Source organism: Chroicocephalus ridibundus, chromosome 1 (assembly GCF_963924245.1).
Source record: "Chroicocephalus ridibundus chromosome 1, bChrRid1.1, whole genome shotgun sequence".
NCBI lineage: Eukaryota > Metazoa > Chordata > Aves > Charadriiformes > Laridae > Chroicocephalus > Chroicocephalus ridibundus.
In genome coordinates, this window is record NC_086284.1 from 125,915,168 (window position 1) to 125,935,535 (window position 20,368).

At 37.9% G+C, this 20,368-nt stretch overlaps 1 protein-coding gene across 1 annotated transcript in view; it reads right to left on the bottom strand.

The window, feature by feature from the left end:
* The window catches only part of DCBLD2 (discoidin, CUB and LCCL domain containing 2), a 44,690-nt gene that overhangs the window by 9,080 nt on the left and 15,242 nt on the right, over positions 1 to 20,368 (bottom strand). Inside the window, exons 2-9 of the mRNA XM_063350362.1 lie at positions 16,409 to 16,636; positions 12,194 to 12,331; positions 10,895 to 10,946; positions 9,596 to 9,668; positions 6,355 to 6,488; positions 5,630 to 5,670; positions 2,806 to 3,021; positions 1,062 to 1,186 (exon numbers count right to left, since the gene is read on the bottom strand). Of these exons, the coding sequence (XP_063206432.1) occupies positions 1,062 to 1,186; positions 2,806 to 3,021; positions 5,630 to 5,670; positions 6,355 to 6,488; positions 9,596 to 9,668; positions 10,895 to 10,946; positions 12,194 to 12,331; positions 16,409 to 16,636 (1,007 nt within the window). The remainder of the gene's footprint in view (positions 1 to 1,061; positions 1,187 to 2,805; positions 3,022 to 5,629; positions 5,671 to 6,354; positions 6,489 to 9,595; positions 9,669 to 10,894; positions 10,947 to 12,193; positions 12,332 to 16,408; positions 16,637 to 20,368) is intronic.

A 20,368-nucleotide genomic window follows, 5' to 3' on the forward strand; every position in this document is an offset into this window, starting at 1 on the left:
ACTAACAGTCTGGTAGTTCACGTGTAGGTTCAAGGAGATGGACCAGCCCTGACAGTGAAGTCTCCTCCTTTCAGGAAAGTTTCCTACTCTGGTTACATTCAGTGTTCAAAAACGTCTTAATTTAACAAACAAAAGACTTCAGCCTTTCACTTCATCAACAGGACGCTACATCAGACCTTGAAACATTCTTAACCCACAGTAAAGAGAAGAAACCAAGTACAGCTAAAGAGTTACCATTCTTGCCATCCTTTCCTAAAAAGTTACTACGTTACTAGTTACTATTACATGGAGGTAATACCACAGGCCTCTGGAAGTAAGGTAAATTACATCCAAGAATTTTAAGAAAGGGCAGGAAATTCTAGTTCCAGTCAGGTTACTGCGAATCCTCTCCTTTGTTTAAGAAAATCTGATCTGAACCCCTGGGAAGACCAGGTAGGACGTTAATCTTCTCATTTTTACTGCAAAACTGTAAACATGAGGAAAATAAGATTATCTTGCTGCTAACGTTAGGTAACTTTTGTGTGTGGCTAAGGATTTGCAATCTGAACGTACCATTTCATTTTTTAAGAATGAAATTAATGAATTTTTTAAGCCTCTCTGCAAGGGCTGTTCTATTATACCAGAAACAAACTTGCCAGTATTTTGTCAAAAACTAAGTTTAACAGAAACATTATAAAAGACAAAATTATACAATCCCTAACGTTTATTCTGTAACCACAAGAAGATAAGAAAGTAAACCTTAATTTTGAAACATACAACCTATTTTGAAAGAAATCTGGTTATTCTTACAGGGAGGCAGTACCAGACAGCCTACCACTGGCAACAGAAGTTTCTTGTAGAGAATATTCCCATCCCAAAACAGTAGGAAGAATACCTCTGAATTTCAGAACTGTTCAAATCCTCACGTATTTTCATATTTTGTTCTGCATAGAGGCTGCTTATGATTCAAAATTACACTGAAAAGGACAGCTATTTAATGCTTCCTCACTGTATCAAAATTAGTTGTATTTACAATTGTGAAATCTCCGCAGGACATACCTAGAAAGTGTGTGGTATTTTACCTTATCTTTATCCATGCCAGGTTCTCTGTACACTGTCCATTTCTGTGCATCATCACTGTATAAAATTCTGTAGGCTGAGACGTAGTAGTAGTACTCTGCTAAGGTTGATCCAGTAGTTACGATACCTGTGAAAATGAAGGTGCCCAGTTACAACAAAAAACTGGTACCAGTTTGTAACAATTAATAGATCAGCTTCTGAATCCAGAGTTACGTAGTTGTGATCTCCACTGGTCCAGTTACATTTCAGAAAAATTTATCCAAGGTGCCAAGGTCAGACACTTCTGCAGTGACTGAAACTTAATAATCATTTTACTTACTTTTGTATTTTAATTCTCATTTTATATAACCTTGCTAAGCACTTTTCCCCCCATTCCTTGATGGAGACGGCCTCTTGATTTGACTGTGGCCCACTCCTGTCTCCACCTGCCCAGACGGCACCACGCTTCCCTGCTTTTGTACTCCCAATGGAAAAGCAAGCTTGAAAGACCCGTAGCTTCCTAAAGCTGACACTTCAGCGCTGCGGAACGACTCACACAGGAAAGCTGTTTTGTAAAAGCTTATTAGCACAGGAATTAGAGGAGTAATGTAAAATCCAAATAGTCCCCAGGGAGGTAATAACAAATGCTGCTGGTAATCCCGAGTCGCTTAACGATAGGAAGCCAGGCTGCTGATGTGCATGTGCGGCTGAGTTTCCAGAGACCAGCTCCTGCATTTGAGAGAGAGACAAACCCAAACTGATCAAAGGAAGACGTTTCACCATAGCCTTAAAGCCTGGGACTCGACGAAGCACTCTACTTAAAGCCACTTTATTTTTGACTTAAGTCAGATTGCAAACATGCCAATTAACAACAGCAAATCACCTCTGACCAATTAACTCGATATAGAAAACACTTAAGGTCAGCACAGAAGACACAATAGCTGCACTGTCGCTACTTAGGCTATCCACCCCCCCACCCCCCCCCCCGAGGTTAACCCCAAAATGCAAATGCCTCAGCAGGTCACTAGGAGCAGGGGGCCACACTGTGATCAGCAGGAACAAGCAACCATGAGCTCGCTCGCTCAGCACCCAGCATGTGAGGCAAACATCCAGAGCGGACTGGGAAACAGCACCTCCAGCTGCCTCGCCAAATAAACACAGCAACTAAAATCACGATGGCTGGTCCTTCACAATCTCCGTGAAGGAGGAGCAGAGCCTAACCCAGACTGGCTGCATCCGTCTGCACTGTCCGGTCCACTTGCTGAGGGGCCACCACCTCAGCCCAAGCTCCGCTTCAGGCAAGGAGGTGAAGGGGAGGGAGGCTGCCAGCTGCGTTACTCTGTCCGCTGCTTATCTCACATTGCACTCCAACTGTTCCCATCTCCACTGCTGGATTCACTACAGGCGTGACAGGCAGGAGGGAAAACCTAGAAACTGAAGTCAGTATACCCGCATCAGAAGTACTGGTGGACTGAGCTGACCGCATAGGGATTTGCGCCTCCAAGGAGACAAACAGCAGGGAAAGGGAAGCATCCAATATCCAATAAAACCACAGTAAACACAAATTCTGATGGAAGAGGTGTTTTCTACTGTGAAACTCCATCTGTTTAACTCCAGGCTTCTCGGTGTATTAGCTAGGACATGGAACCAACTTTGCTGTAATGGTAATTAAACGTTACCTGGACTTTAAGATCAAGCAGTGGAAAAAAGAATGTCAGTAACCAAACTTTTGGAATGCTGCTTAAAAGCCACATCAGATTCACTTACCTGTTATTCTCTTTTCTTTATTCAAGTCAATCTGCAACCACTGATGTTCATCACTGATAAATGCAGCCCAAGAAGGACCAACCCTTTTTAATCTGGCATTTTCAGGTTTCCAAATGTTCACTTGTCCTGTTTGGTCAGACCACTCAAGAATAGAGGATGCCGTGATCTGGGAATCAGGGATTACCCCAGATTCCATCCCCAGTGTCCCATAGCAACCTGAGCAACAGAAAAGGTGAGGATTCAAAATGAAAATTCAAGTTACACAATTATTTTACCTGCTTGGAGTTTAACACTTCATATGCAAATATTAAACTGCCATCTAAATTTATTCCATAACCACCCTACCAACAAAACACACTGTTGTCTGCTTTCTAAAAGTGATGCTGGAACCAAACCATTATGGTTTTGAGTACTGCACGGTTTATGGGTGCTCAATATTAATGCAGATATTCTCTCAACCACCACCCACACAGAGCACTAGACGAGAAGCTTCGGGGGAGCTGCCGTGGTTTGATAGTATGTATGGTTGATGCAGAAATGGGAAACAGACTACTTGGTCATTCTTTCCTTTTTTGTGTCTATATAACTTCTTGTTTTTTAAACCCACCTCAGTATCACAACGATAATTCAAACAATACACCAAAGGTAGGAAGCCATCATAATCCTGGCCCTGAGCTCAAACACATTCTTGAAATCAGTTGTAATTTTTTGTCACCGTTCTTACTAGAGGTTTCTTCCCATATTGCATTTTCCTGTATTCCTGGCTAAATTTCCTTGCGGCTGTTGATATCCATTTGCTCTTTGCTAAAATCTTGTTCTGTAGTGCCAACGGATTTCCCCTTTCACACGTGTATTCCCCAGACAGGTCAGCAGAGAGCAATCTTTGCCTTCCGTCAGGCAGCCTGAACCACCCAGCCAGGTTTCCCCTTTGCTGTGAGCTGCCCCGCTCCGTGCGCCAAGGTCGGGTGCTCATCCCTCAAGGGAGGCGCAGGGGGCAGAGCCCATGTGCGACTGGATCCCAGACCAAGCCTTACTAATGTCCCCTACGATGGCATTAATAATTCGTTCTCTCTAATGGACACGCTTCACCTGCTACAGCACAGGGTCACGTTAGCACTTCACTAACCTCATCTGTCGTTTGCACCTAACACGCTGCCGGTTTGAAGCAGGAACGCCTCAGTCTCTACATACCTGACCTTACACTTTTTGCTCTGTGATTCTTCAGTGAAATTTCTATTACTCAAGTCCCGAAGTCAGACAGGTCCTCCTGTACGAATAGTTTCATCTTCCTCTGCACTGACCACATCTCTAGCATTAATAGCACACTCCTCTATTTCGTACCAAGTCATGAAACCAACTATTACAGAAAAATCACACTAGTAACTTCAACACAGTCTGATAAACCTCCTTTGAGCATACTACAGTCCTCTTTTTTCCTTCAGCTAGCTCCTAGGCCACCCAACTCCGTACATTTTAATCTGGACCTGCATCTTGTTTCCAGCTTATTCAATTATTTCTCAAATGTGTCAGTGAAATCCATAGTCTAGATCAGCATTTTGTCCTATCGCTTCGTATCTCCAGGCCGCATAATTACTTTCATATACACTATCAGATCACGTTTTGAAAGACAAAGAACCCCAACAAACCCTGCCTCGATCACTGTTTGATATTCTCCATGCATAACATCACCAGATATGCTATTCTTCTTTCCAGCTCTTACAGAGGTCTGGGAGATAGATTATTTTAATATTACATGAACTGTATTTTCTAATTTTTGCTTATTTGTGTGCATTTCCATTTCCAAGCACTCCTGCCCGCCAGCTTCAATTCCTGCTTTTACATCCCTATTCAGCATCACTTTTACTTATGTAAGGGGGGGAATCATACATACATTCCTTTTTTTGTTGGTTTTAACTTTATCCTTACAGAAAACAGATGTAATGCTTTCATTAGTTTTTTGTGGTTATTTTTTCTTTTTTTTTTTCTTTTTTTTAATATTGTTATTAAAATAGTTAAACAGACTAAGGAAAGGCCATTGTCTTCACAATATTTCCAACATCCACTCAAAGACGGCATTTAAAGTGACTTAGAGAAAAGCTGACTTCCATTTAGAAAACTACAGCTAATTTATTTTGGAAAACAGATAATTGATAGAAAGTAAAAACATGCAAAGCAGTAAAGCTTTAAGAAGAGGGAAACACTTGTTAAACCAACCAGCAACCTGGTACACACTTACGAAACAAAACATGGCAGCCAAGAAGGAACACAACTTACACACAGAGCAAGGCCCAAGTGATGCCTTTCCAGAGCAAGAGAGACAAGTAATTTATCACCCAGCATTCAGTTGAAAGAATACAGAAGGAAAAAAAAAAGTACAAGAGGGTGGGAAAAGCTGAGGAATCATTTTGGGATTTCCACTAGCTTTCTTAGCAGGCAACAAGGAAAGTGTAAGGAGTAAACCCAGAAAAAAACCTAGAATGTACCTAGTTGGTACAAATAAGAGCAACTCTTAAGTGCCCAACTCTGCTTTAGCAGTGTATTTGAAATATGGGGCTCAAGTCACTTTAAACCAGCCTGCAGTAGAGGAACATACCCTGGAAGAATCTGTTTCTGCAGCTAAGCAAGGCTTACTTTATACATGACGTATGTACGTAGTGTTCATTAATCATCAAAATGAGACAGTAAAATGATTCTAAAATATACATTACTGAGGAACGCACTAAAAAAAAAGTCTCACTAACTAGAACAAAAATTAAGCACGCTTCTTTCTACTTACAAAATTTGTATCAAAGTACCAACATGCAATATATGTGATAACGCTTACCACTTGTCTTAAATGTGAAGAGACCTGTAGATAACGGCCCCCTGCAGAGAACAAAAGATGTTTTTTGTGGTAGTCAGTGAGGAAAATTGAAACAAACTGTCTTCCATTTATTTTTCTTGTCTGACTGCTTGGCACTGAAACTTATGCACATATGCCTGAACAAGCGCTTCACAATTAAAGTAACACCTCCTGTCACCAAGTTGCAGGGCTTTCAGTACAAAAACCTTTTCAACTGAAGTCCAGCCCAGAGATACTATCTGAGCTAAAGGCTTTCAAACAAGCATCTGCCCAGCAAAACGCAAGACTTCATTAAAATGCTTCCCATTTAAATTAAGCTAATCATAATAACAAAAACCAATCTCCTCTGCTTTCATTCCTTGGACTTCTGAGATAAAATGACAAGTTACACTCTTTCCCCTGCAACTAAAAAGTTGCCTCTAAATTACCATTTTTCCACAGACCATTAGGAATTTATGGTCATGCCATGCATTTTGTAAGATACAACCCAACCTCCCTGAAGAATTTGGAAAATTAATCTTTATGGTCTAGAGGTAAAAAATATCTGGTAAAACAATTACACTGTAGCAAAAGACCATTGTGAGAACCTTACCGAAGAGAACCCATCCATGGAATACATGGCTCCCCCAGCTGAAATTAATCTCACGATGAAACACTACCAAGATCTAAAGTGCTAAAGATAAAAAGAATACCAGAAGGACACTTACACTTTTGAGGTGACATTGTTAGCCAGGGAGCCTTCATAGTATGGAATGCCCTTGCTGATTACAACATTAATTTGGCCACCCAGAGTATTTGACACAACGCCTGCGTGAACACCAGCCATACAAAGTGACGATGACTTGAAGAGGGGGGGGAAAAGAAAATTTTAATACTATATTGTAAATAAATTAAATACTACACTGTATACTGAAAATGCTATATTGTCCAGTTATAGTTTTTGTTACTATTACATTAAGAAACTGTTCTTATTTAACTGTTACCTCTGTTATTTAGAAGCCATTCATCTTTGGTTTATTATGGGATTTATAAAAACACAAAAAGAAGCTCCTATATTTCACTGCATCCTTGCCCAGATGTATTTAGAATGTAACCCTTGTAATAAAACAGCCTCAAACAAACAGCAAGGTGTATTAGTTTGAAAAGGCCAGACAGCCAGACTTTCAGCCTACAATAAGTCTATTATGCAAGACAACAGAAGTTGAATATATAAATACATAGAAAAACTTTTACTAGAAAGCACACTGCAAGTAGGTTCATTCCTTTTCTCACAATTAAGGAGTGATGCACTGCAGATTTTGTAACTTTTAGCCAATGGGCTATATTTTTTACTTTAACTCATGGTTAAACGTGGTTTAACCATCCAGCAATCTGATCCATATAAACCCACACAAATACGTGAATACAATTCATTCTGAAGAAGCCGACTACCTAGGTTGTACAGGTCAATGGAGATCAGTTATGCAAGAAGTTTTTGCAGTATATCCTGTTCTTTCCTTCTCTCCCTGGATGACTGTTAGCCCAGATCCGCTAACAAATGTGACAGTGACACTTCAGTTCCCTGGATGCAGGTTAGCTGTGCCATAGAGAGCAGGGCTGACTCGCTACACCAAGTCCTTTGGGCGCAGCACAGAGTGAGCAGAACAAGATGCCACTGTCTCCTGGACCAAAACTAGCCCAGGAGATCTTCTCAGCTGGGAAGCAAACTCTTCCAGGCCAAAGGGGCTTGACCAAGAAACATCCTAGTGCTCAGGAGCAGAGACACAGTCTAGTTCCAAAAAAGGCTTAGCAGCAGTGGCTTTGCACCCGTGCACCAAGAAGCATTGCTGGCTACGCACAGGGCAACAGGCATATACAGGGCTATTCACTGGCGTTCCTGCAGCGTGCAGCAACGGGGTATGCACGGACACACCGCAATTCTGCAGCCCCTCCCTCACATCCAACGAGACTGGGATCACCCGGAATTTGAGAAATTGAGGGGGTCCAGGCCGTCTGTGAAGGACCACCTGGGTATCTCCCAATATACCTTCCATAAACCACGTTTAGGTTGTTATTACTAGTGTGGTATCCCAGCGCAGGCTTGCCCAAGTCGATAAACAACAGACGATGACTGCAGATTTTTATTTACTGTTAACAGTTGCTCCCCCAAATGAAGTCCACTGCTAGCTGTTGCTACTAAACACATTTGCCACACTGCTCTGCCAGCCAGTCCACTGGAGGCTACAGAGCCTCACCACAACTCTTTAAGAAGGAATCAGGAAGAGGCCCTTTCCAAAGAAGGAAGACTTAATGAATGATTTTCTTTCTTACATTATTTTAAAAACAGAACAACTTTCTCCATTGTACCTTCTTTAGAAATAACTGCATGGTGCAGCAGGCCAGGATGCCTGTATATCTCAGCTCACTGGAAAAAAAACAAACTGCTCACCAAGACCTTCCCAAACATAATTCTCCTCAGCATATTCACACATAAAACCTCCAACCCTACTACCCACCCCCCAAATATCCCAAAAGCTTTCTAAATAAATGTAATTATGTCTTGCTTATGCACACAGCTCCCCTTTCCTTTCCTACTTTCCCTTGAAAGAGCGAGATAGGATTCTGCAATAGATGCAGATCTCTCCTCCCTGCTCACCAGAAGATGTCAGCAATGAGCGCTCCAAGTCCTCAAGGACTGTGGACATTAAGGTGACACACAAAAGAACGAAATTTAGGGGTTTTTTTGAAGCAGCAAGCAGCTGCCCATCATTTGAAAGAGATGCGTGAGAAATCTCTACCTGAAACTCTGTCTAGAGTGCTGGACAATTTGTTTTCTTTCCACACAACTTTTTATTCAGAGCAATAAAGTATACAAAAAAAAGAATCACAGGGCATTTATTTCCTAACGTTTCCTTTTTCCTCCATAGAAAACAGATTTTCCAGATTTTGGAAAAAAACTCCCAACAAGCAGAGCTCCGACAAATGCTGCAAACACATTAGGCAGAGAATCAACTTCGTCTTGTTACTAGCTACAAAAATTACCTCGCAGCCATTTAGCGAGGACTCACTGTGGACCAGAACACATAACACAGTTATGCTGTGGTGACGTTTTTACATATGGGTAATTATTTAAGCAGGCAGTCTAGGATTTACAGACATTTAATAAAAATCAGAGAGGCACACTTTAGGTTCATATATTGAATATTAAAATCTTTGCTTACCAATGTTTTAAATTGTCTTCTGTCTGTGCTAGATCTAATGGCTTATTAAAAATGTATTTTAACATAAACAAAGAGATTTAATGTAATTTTTTATTAGATTGCTGGCAAAATTATAATCACTAACAAATAAACAAAGCAAACACCCTCCAGTCCTATGGCAGGTATGCTAATTCAGTTATAAAAGCTTACATCAGAAAAAGCGTATATAGGTTTTGGTACTGTTCTAAGTAAGTAGTACATTATTAAATATTTTCATTTACAATTTATAGAATTATTAATGTTACAGTATTAACTCTGTTTTGCAAATGTTTTTATAGCTGCTGAGCATAAATAGTATTTAATCTCTCATGTTGCAATAAAAAAAATTAAGATAACCACTGAAATTCTGTTTAGAGATGTGTTACAGCGTCAAAAACAAGAAGACACCATTAAAAGAACTGGTTCTCTCTTTATAAATCTGAATTTCCCAACTTGAGAAAGCCAACAACAACAAAACAGGAAGTATAAAACAATATTTTGATTGATCCACCCTTCTCAGCAGTTCTTACTGTGTTACTTCACTTCTTGGAGATGGCAACATCTGAAGCACCAGCCATTTAGCAGCTGTGCAAAAAAATGCTATTCACTTTAGGAGGTACAAATTCCAGAACCCAGGCAGCAGAACTAATGTGTACAACTCTAATGGACTTTTAATTACACTTGAATTTTGGTAAAACACGCACAGTAAGACCACAGTATTTTCACTTACATCTCTGTATCCATGGGGAATAGTGCCTGAAATATCAGCAAAAGGAATCACACATCCAGCTGGACAATACTTACTGGAAGAGAACAAAATATCAAGTCAAAATACGCGTGCAACTACAACTCATAATGTTAGTCACTACGTTTTTCATTTACGATATACCGTTATCATTCGCATATCACTATTTAAGTATATATCCTAATTGAAGACATAACATAAATACTGCATGGCTTCTGTAAATTAAAAGTCATATAAGTAGCAATATTAATGAATTTTATTTTATAAATTAGAGACTTGCACATCCATCTGTTTCGCGCACTTAAATAATACATCTGGAAAGTAACACTTCATAATACCTCCTTGCAATGCTTTGATTATAAAAAACTAGCCAAATTCAGTTAATAACACTAGCTCATGAAAAGCAAGAGGCAAGACATCTGCACCTCTGATGCAAGCCTGTGTTCATGTTCTAGTGCCACTTCTTAGTGCACATACAAAAACCCTTAAATCTTCAAGATTTAACAGTGAACTGGAGTAAACTATTAATATTTTCACTGCATTACAACAACAGTTGAAGCAACCTTGCAGGTGCCACAAAAACAGTGGAATTTAGAGACTTCAACACATGTTGAGTAAGGCCCAAACCTACAATTACAGCTGTATTTTGGAACTTGGGAAAATGAAAGCAAAATGCAAAGGTTGCACTTTGAAATGTTTTGTGACAGTAGGGGTGAAGCTCTCCAAAACATAAGTTTATGTACTTAACAATAGCCTGCAGCTTTAAACACTGCCCTTGCTTCAGATGGAAATGGAGAAGGAGAAAACATGGAAATTACATATGTTTCCCCCATCAGAAGGTACAGAATTTTATGTCTCCACAGAACCTCATTAATTCACACCAAACTGTGAAATGGGCTTGCAATTTTTAACACATTGCATAGTTTTAGTGCTCCTTAGGTAACTGTAATATGAATTTCAGTATTTAAGGTGTACACTTATGCTGTAATATGGGTTTACATGAAAGCAATATTCTTTTTATGGGATTGAGATATTAGCTCTTATTTGTTAGTGCAAATTAACGAGGTTCTACTGTATACTGCATGTAAATAACAAAAATGGGGGAGTGAGAGGAAGGAGTGCAAACGTCAAAACTATTCAGCTCTAACCCAAGTTAGTTTGTTTCTTAAGTTCTCCGGACAGCCAATTTTCAAGCTCCATCAGGTGTAAGTAACAAAGTGAAGTAGAAAGACTAAAATGACTTCATTAAAGAGATTGGGGGGAAACAGATAAAATCAGTCTTACTTGAATTCTGGTTCGGAAAAGTGACTTGCATTGTCTAAACAGGTGATTAGGTCTGGAAAGAAAAAACGTTAGGTCAAGAAGATGATAAAGACAACAAGCTTAAGTATGCTTTTTTAAAGCGCACAAAAATACACGTTTGAGACTCTGTGGCTTAACCAAAAGTCTCAGAATGAAAAAAACACCATATTCCCACTCAATTTTCTTGCAACAGATTTTGTATTACAGTAGAACCTTGATAATTTGTCTGAATAACTGAGAAATCCACTGAGAACGTGACACAGACAAGAAGAGAAACACTACAAACATTCATTTTTTGTGCAGCTCAATTTTAATTTACAGCTATACTTCAGAGAAGTACCTGACATAATTCAGAAACACAAACACACACACTTTTCACAAAATTAAATTAATACGCTAGCTAAACAGGCTGTGTTTTCAGCATTTAACAGTCCTACAGTACTGGAACCAGGCAGCATAAGGAGCAAACATTAGAGTGCCATGTAAATGGCATTCATAACCGATATCTCAAATTTTATGTTCAGTCTGCCGTGTATCAGTACATACAGTTCCGAAACACAGAGGAAAAAAACCACCAGAAGACCCACAAACACAAATTAAAAATGAAAACTCTTTATCTTCTCTTTTTGGAATTACTTCTAGAAAGGGTTTTCTCAAGCCTTTTGCTGAAGCCGTTGCTGGCAATCCTTCGTTTCCTTGTGGACTGTATCTTCCACTCACTATTACAATGACTGGACAGAGATGCAAAACAAATACAGCAGCCTCCTTTAGAGGCAAGAATAACCAAAAAGATGAAAAAAACAGAAGAAATGGCAAAAAAAACTAAAAAGTAGTCAGCAGATTACATAATTAAAGAGTTGAGGGAGTATAAGAAACCGTTACTGTAATAAAATTTTCCACAAGGTTGGTCTGTATAAGATACATGGAGTTTAAGAAGAAAAATTTTGTGTTATCTGCCACCTTGATTACTACCTGAAAAAATGCATTTTGTCCTTCATCTGAAGCAGCTCTTTCATTCATAACAGATAACTATGAATAACAGATAACTGGGATTATTGCCTTGCTATCCAGGCTAAGCTTTGACATCATTTATTTAAAACTACAGTAACTTACATAGTATATGGACAGTACAATTTCCTATGCAGAAGTATCAGAAAGACTGTATTAAAACTCTTAATTTTTAGAAGCTAATTTGTGAGAACATGGGAATAAATTAGTTCTGTGGTTTTACTAGGCAGCTCTAATTTTACCAGCACAGAAAAATTACCAAATTATAAATACCTGATTTGTCAGTGGTTGAATAAGCTGCAAGAAATCCACGTCCAGAAGTGTGTGTTCCACTCATGAACTGTACTGTGACTTCATTACTTTTTGAAGTAATTAAACCATCCATTTGAAAGCCAAACCCACAGTATTTTCCTATGCAGAAAAGAGGGAGAACAGACACGGACCAAAACCAACATATGTAATAAGCTTCTTTTTTCATTTGCTGTGTAATTTCACATTACTTCTGGCATATATTCAAAAACAATACACATGCGTGACACTAAATAATGTAGTCGGTGTCCATTTAAAGCAAATGGCAGAGTTTGGGTACCACATTTATTTTGCCACTGTCAACAGGTGAGGGTCTCTCATACCCTTAACACTTGCAAATAAATGTGACCTTATCCCATTCACCTCCAGCCACACATAACCCCCCCAGTCAGTTCTTCAAAGACCATGAGAAATCTGTCAAGGAAAAGGATCAAGCTAGGGCAACAAGAATCATCTACAGAAGCAAATGAGAAAAAAAGCCCTTCTCTTCCCTCAGCTGTTGGGGCATTTTTCCTTGTTGACTACTGCATGGTTTCTGTCAACTACTTTTGTTAATTTTGGACAACAGCAGGCACGATGACTGCACTTCAGCATTAACGTACAAGCATATGTGAGTTAATACAAACTGCTAGTTGGTTCACTTTCTGTTTTGCTACGCCTATATGACCTAACAGAGGTTCTGCATCTGGATACTTCTCGTGCCATCCAAAATGACCAAAAATAATACATTTTAAACTGAGATGCTGAAGTCCACAGACATTGACAATATTTGCCCTATGAAGTCCTAGAATTACTACCAAATGGCATTACCTGGAGGAATGACAGTTAAACAGACCCGAGTCAACACGGAATTCTCCAGTCTTACTAACTAGAAACTTTAATAAAATACTGAGCAGTTTATTAACCTGTTAAGAAAAAAAAAACCCATCTTCTGTTCTATAGGCTGCCTTGATCATTCAATGTTGTAAACCATCTATAACCCTACTTAAGATTCTGCAGTGGATAATCAAAGTAGATAATCACCAGCAGCAAATGACATTGCATATGTTTCACTTTACCATTCATTTATTTGCATTCTTGATAATAAGTATGTTATCATACTTCAACATAGCAAGAGAAGACACCAGACTCCCTTCTCAACTGAAGGCAAATGACAATAAAGTAGAGGGAGCGGAATAATAGTGCCCTGCAGGAATAGTTTGTAACAAATACAATACAAAACAAATATAACACAAACAAACAAAGCGTGCATGTCAAATTCCTTTAAAAAGTGAACTGTACTCTCAAGTACTAATAAAATAATAAAAAAATTAGAAATACAAGTTTCTATCATTATTCAGAGCTTTCCAAATGTTGCTCATTCAGGTATTTTAGAACAAAGCAAGGCTATTTTCTAATGAAAAAAAAAGAAAATGGATTTTACAATACTTTAATTAAATTTATAACATTATGCAAATATAACCTTACATCAATTCGCTATTTAAACTGGTTATCAGCAAGAGTTACAAAGTAAGTTCTTTTTTACCAAGGCTCCACACTGACCCTATGTTTTGCTCTAAGTCGTGTTTCAATGATTAATTGCATTCATCATGATGAAGTGCATCATTTTTCCAGTTACCACTTTTCTTTTCCTTTTTTAATTTTTGTTTTCAGCCACTGGATCTTGTTACACAATTGACCAGCATGCAACTCCTCTCAGGATAGTTCAGACTGTCCTCAAGACATCAGTTATCCTCTCTGGGCAAATACACAGGGCAAGACATTTAAATCTAGCTTGGATAAACTATCCAGGGCTGCTTGCACTATGCAGATACAGCCTTTGACAAACTGTAGACTGATGCACCTTATGATTCATGGCAACATGTACTTTTGAGACTATAAATCATTTTTCTAACTCTTCCTTGGCCTCTTGTCAGATTTTTAGCAATCTTTTTAAAAAGTGGGCACTAGAAATGGACAAAACGACTGCTGTGATGCCTCTGTCAGTGGTATGTGCAGAAGATGCAATATTACTATTTTGTCTGTACTTACGTATTGAAGGACCCCAAGTGCAACATGACAGGAGGAGAGCAGCTTATATTCTCTGCGCCTATAGATCTGGGCTTACACTGTATGTATTAAATAAGTACATCTGACTGTAGACACACAGTGATTGAACTGTGACGAAATCTAATACAGAACACCTCTAGATTTTACTTAAAGGATTTGAATCTTCTTCTTGAATCTTGAAGATTCAAGGATTTGAATCTTCTTTTGATTTATTGATCAATATTCGAAAGTCTTGAAATGAGAATTAGCCCTTAAAAGCTTAATTAGAAACTTTCTGTGTTTAACAATGAACTAACCCACTAACGATTCATTTTTTGATCTAATCAACCAATTTTTAAGTCATTTTGGATTAAAGTAGATATCATTGAATTTTAAATTTTATGCGATACAAGTATTTTAATGTTAGACCATGTCAGTTGTCTTGAATGGAAAAAACTAGGATAACTCCAGATTTCTTCCAAACAAATTCAGGTCACTTCAGTCTCTCCACTGTTTGCTGCTTCAAGCATGAACATTCAAGAATCTGCATCATCTGTATCTCTCACTGTTAATATCACTGTTTGCTCTGTGATTTAATTTATTAAGAGCAGAACAACGCACACATTTTTGCACAACATACTGTGCTACTACACCAGCTGGGAACAGCTGAAAGTCAAGAGAAACAAATGAAGTAGAAAATTTACTCGAACCCATTAAGTCACTTGTAAAAGTGAATAATAGACTTATCAGAACTGGACGTTCCTTGCCATTTAAGGACTTCAGTGTTTCCTATTTTAGACCAAGTCTGGCTCAACAGCTCCAAGCACACACTTATTTTCACATACACTTACCTAGGTTGGAAAAGAAGGTTAACAAAGCTAACATTCCACTAGCCTCTTTATAAAAAGACTCAATTTAGTGGGATTGGCATTTGAGTTGCACAAAAAGAATCTTGGCGAAGCAAATCTTTCTTTCTCTCCCTCTCCAAATTATAGCTTTAGGAAAGAAAAGAAAATTAATCTGCACAATACCAACTAATTTTAGTGAAGGAAGAATGACAACTTATTTTGAGTTTTATGCAAAGCAATCACAAGGGTCTTAAATACCTACATATACCTTGAGATAGATGATAATGTCACACTGCTATTTGGGAAAAAAAAAAAAAGAAAAACAAACAACTGCATTATAGTAACGAAATTCAATTTTTCCCCTTAAAGGGGACAAACCAAAACATTACAGTGGAGTTTCCTTTAAGAATCTGAAGAGTAAATGATTATTATAGGATCTGTGTTGCATTTAGCATCTAGCTGTATGCATGAACAAAATGTAGCATGTTCTGCTATCATTATTACATTATTTCAGTACATTTTTAGGATATAAGAACTGTGTCAAGACGACAGACATTTACATACGCTTTAATAACAGTAAACAAAATGGAATTACTTAAGAATAATTACATTAAGAACACTCTGGCATTACAAACAGAGAGGTCATCTGCTGAGGAACAACAGTAAGCGTACTTCAAATGAGCAGTCACCAAAGAGAAAAATCACACTACTGTTTTCTTCACCACTTTTATTTTTCTATAGTTACAGTTGCACCTGTATTCCCTCTCTGTACTGAAGACCTGTAGGGCATACACAAGAATCTCTCCTTAGCCGTGCTTTCTAGTAGCAGCACTACCAGTGGTATATTTACTAAAACTGGTCCCTGATAGCTGTTTTTCTACTGTGGTGAGGTACACGCAGCACCCCTCAAAGTTTGGCTGTGTTTCCTTGATATGAAGCTCAGGAAAAACACAACTCTGATTACAGCATTACTAAAATTCCTTTCTTTTCCTTATTTGAGATTCCTGTAAATAATAAACACTTCTTTCTTTTCATCACTTCTCATAAGACTCACAATGCACACTGTACAAAGCAGTGTATGATGTATTCAGGTAAGGTCTCACCGTGCCCAATAGCCAACTGAATTATAAAAGTTTTATAGGGCTACAAAAGAGAACTTCACTAATACCATACACCTAGTAGTTATTCTATGCCCAAAGCAGGCAAACAAGGAGAAATTTAAAAAGGAACAAAGGTACCAACAGTATCTTCCAGATTCTGTAAAAGACAATAGCTTTCGAATACCAATAATAAAAGCTCCTACCTATCTCCGTCCTGGTGGGGCCAATCCCATTATGAACTCTTAAGTAACTGGAATGACAGGAATCTGAGTCATCAATATCAAAATCGCCAAATTTGAGCTGCACTCGCTGCCCAGGCTTTACACGAATTTCCCATTCACACACTGTGCTATTGGGAGAGGTCTGTGGGTAGTTTATCGAAGCAAGAGTTCCACTTTCAGGGCCCAGAACAGTGTGTCCACATCCATCACCTACAAAAGAACAAAAATAAATCAAATACGTTCATCTTCATGGCTTCACTGGTGTTTTATTCACTCTGGGTTTTAGCAGTGGTATGAATTCTGTTGGTTTTTTAACCATACTCATGTTGCAAAAAAAAAAAAAAAAACAAAAAAAAAAAAAAACCAAACTCCAAGGTAAGTCACATGCAGATGAAACAGTACTTGTAAGAAAATAACATTCAACTAGTGTTGCGTGATGTTTAACTTCTCATGATAGGTGACCAGACAGCTGCTACAACTTCCACAATGAGATAAAAATTTATTCATAATGACTTAAAAAATTGCACAGGCAGTACAGAAAGTGTCCCTGCTATTTCATGTTCCCTCAACACCCATGCAGAGAAGAAAACAGGTTCTGAGAAGGAGGGAGAAACCCACCATTAAAACAAGAGCACGTCAGTTTTACTGTTGTTACTGTGTTCACAACATGACGAAAAAGAAGAGAAGTGGAAAGACAATGGACAGCAAATACTTTACTGAAAATAACTGTCAGGTCTGATCATCATCAAACTGCAAGGCATTGTTTTCTACTGTATCACAATTTTAATGTTATTAATTTTTCCATCTCTTTAGAGAACACACCCAATTTTTCTGGACTTCTACAACAAATTAAATTATAAATCCAACCTGCAGCCCTCTACCTAACACTTGAGTATTAATTTTAAACCGCAGTAACAATACTAAAGAAGAATTGTTAACAAGTGGAAAAAATAGCACAAATTGTGTATTCTCAAAATCAAATTATAAACAGTAAACTGAAAAAATCTATTCACTCAACAGCTAGACATGTATTTCCCCCAGTATGTAGTACAAGAAGTGTTAAGAGTTTGTGTGTTGTTTTGGAAATAAGAATGTTCTTTAAGTAACATCCACCCTCACTGGCTCTTTATAGATTTCTGTATCAAGACGAAACAAAGTATTCTTGAGCACAAGGACACATCCAACAAAATTAACACCTGAAATAACGTAAACCCCACACAATAAGCCTCGTAATGTCTCTGATTAATTTTTGTTAGCACTGGAGGTTAAAAAGCCTATTTATTGACTTTAGTCCCATGAAATGAGTAGGCCAGGAACAGCATTATCATTTTCAGGATTTGACACTAGAAAGTCCAGAGATCTTCTAAAAGAGATCTATACACGTTATCCTAAAAGCAGCCAGGACCTTTCAGGATCTTAAACAAAGTAACGTAAGAAAAAATAGCAAAGACAAGAATCAGATTAGATATGCTGCTAAAAAATGTCTTTGACATCACTCCAAATATACTATCTGTAGGTCCATCTCACCCTTCAAAATTCATGCCTGTGTATGCAGTTCCTACCAAATGACTACAACACATTTAACATTACATTAAGATTTCACACTCTAGAAATCCACAATTGTCAACATCGTTTATATTGACTGATGTTTGTTTTGACAGCTAAAAAGTGACTGTCTGAAAGTGTTTCGTATTACACACTAATACGTATAGTTCCTCTGCCAAACACGAAAAAGTAAGCAAAGCTTTAGGGACAAAAGTTGTACACATACTTAGGAATTTTAACTAAATTTCAAAATTCTTAAGTCTATTTCATGCAAGACTGAATGGAAAAGTAAGTCCAATGCACTGAAGTGACGTGGTAAAAAACAAACTGTGATATTGAACTAGGTCGGATTAATCTGTTTGCAAAAGCACCTATTTCTAGTAACAAAACCTACTCTCTTTACAAGCTGAGCACATTGAAAGATAGCTGCGTGTTCAAAAGTTAAAGTGCTGCTGGTATATACAGAATCACAAACAGATGCAAACTGCAACTTTTTTCTTGTTAACAATCTCGAAACAAAATGATGCATCCTCTTTTGGAGTATCTGCTTCAGTAAAATCAAAACTTTTATTTGTAAAGCTGTTGTTTAGCCATGTTTTTCTTCATCCAATTTTAGCAATTTGCTTTAAAATACTTTGTTCCATCCCATGACAAATATTATTTCCATTTGGGTGACAGCCGATAAATTACTTTCCTAAATTACTCTTGTTCTAATATACGAGACAACTGTCCAACGTTACAAAGAGGTAACTTAAACCGTATGTTTTGTGTATCATTTTAATCCTGGTTTCTTTCCAAAGGCACATTATAAACCTGAGAGTAAGTGAAATGTTTATCATTCAAAACCTGTAAGGCCTTGGTTCATTAGCCAGTAAACATTTAAATGTCAGATTCCTTATTAGTCACAATACGCGTAATAGTCAAGAAAAATACTGATTCCTTTGCGAGTAAACTGGCTTTTCGCAAGCAAGTATTCACACACATTACAAAATACATGGAACTTATTATACTAAAAACAATAAAAACAACAAATACATACTAGGTCTTCATGGTGATATTTGTGGCTAGTATTTCAAAACTCTTTATAGTGCAGACATATAAAATTAATTTTGAACATAAGCAGCAGTCAGTTTTAGGTTAAATGCAAAATAAAAACATTGAGCCATTTAACTAGTTCTGTGCTTTTCCTACCCTGTGACAGGGGTGAGCAACTGTTTACTCATTTACAGATTGAAAATATTTTGCAGATACACTAATACAGTGGCCTTTTGAACATGGAATCATAGTAGCTTTCACCTCGATGGGCAGATACATTGTTCTGAGAACATTTTAAGGAAAATTAAAATGTTTGCACGATCTAGAATACTTGGTAGTTAATTAATTCTCATTTCAATGAGCCTGTTATTGCAAGGCAGTAACCACACAAATGATGTTTCTTGCAACCAGAAGTATCAATAATGCACATAATTACATACCTTTGATCCCTCCCCACACTTTTGCATCTTAAGCCTAAACTGCTGAAAGTCAAAGACAAAGGACAGCTTGGATCTCTTCTTCTACCTAAACTGTACTTAAACTGTTAATTTCTCCAGTTAAAAGTAGAAAAGATCACGCCTAACATTCATTTAAACCGTTCTCTTCACTAGTTTGCTGTTCAGTTGTCTCAAGCATGAAACAATACCAGCACTGCATTTGTGTGATGATCAGGGCACACCTTTCTGATGAGAAAAGCGAAAAGAACTCCAAAAACACTCTTACACATTTATTTTATTTGCATTTTATCACCTAAAAGACATTGAGACTTTCTTTTTTAAAGACACATCACTAAGAAATGTTAAATTTCCCCTTGTAGCTTGGAACAATCAGTCGTGTTTCCAGTGGCTAGATAGAAAAACTTTCTAATCTGTCTCACAAAATTTAATGGAAATGCAAATCTCAAATCTCCCTTTTGTTGTAGGCTTTCTTGAGAACATGCAAGGAAAAATACTCCTCCAACCTACCCACATTAAAGAACCTGCTATCAAATCATACTAGAAAGGAATGGAAAGGAAAAAAAAGTTGTGCTGAACTGCATCTACGCCATCATCTTACCACAAAGCCAATTTTTAAAAGTAGCTGATTGTGACTGGACATTTTAGATCTCATCTTGTTGTGTGTTTCACTTAGGTTAGTGATAGCAGAAGTGCAAGACACTTCATGCTCGAAGAATTTAAAGATTACCATTGCATGTCTGGCATGCAATATACAGTCTGCCAAGGGCAGCAGCATCACTCAGGAGCTGTTTGGAAATTTCTAAAAATCACACTTACAGTGAAACTGGCAGAAAAATGAAACCTCATTTTATTTTATCAGTCCTATACAAGGGTAGCTCTTGAGCCTCTCTGCGTAAGTGGTGCT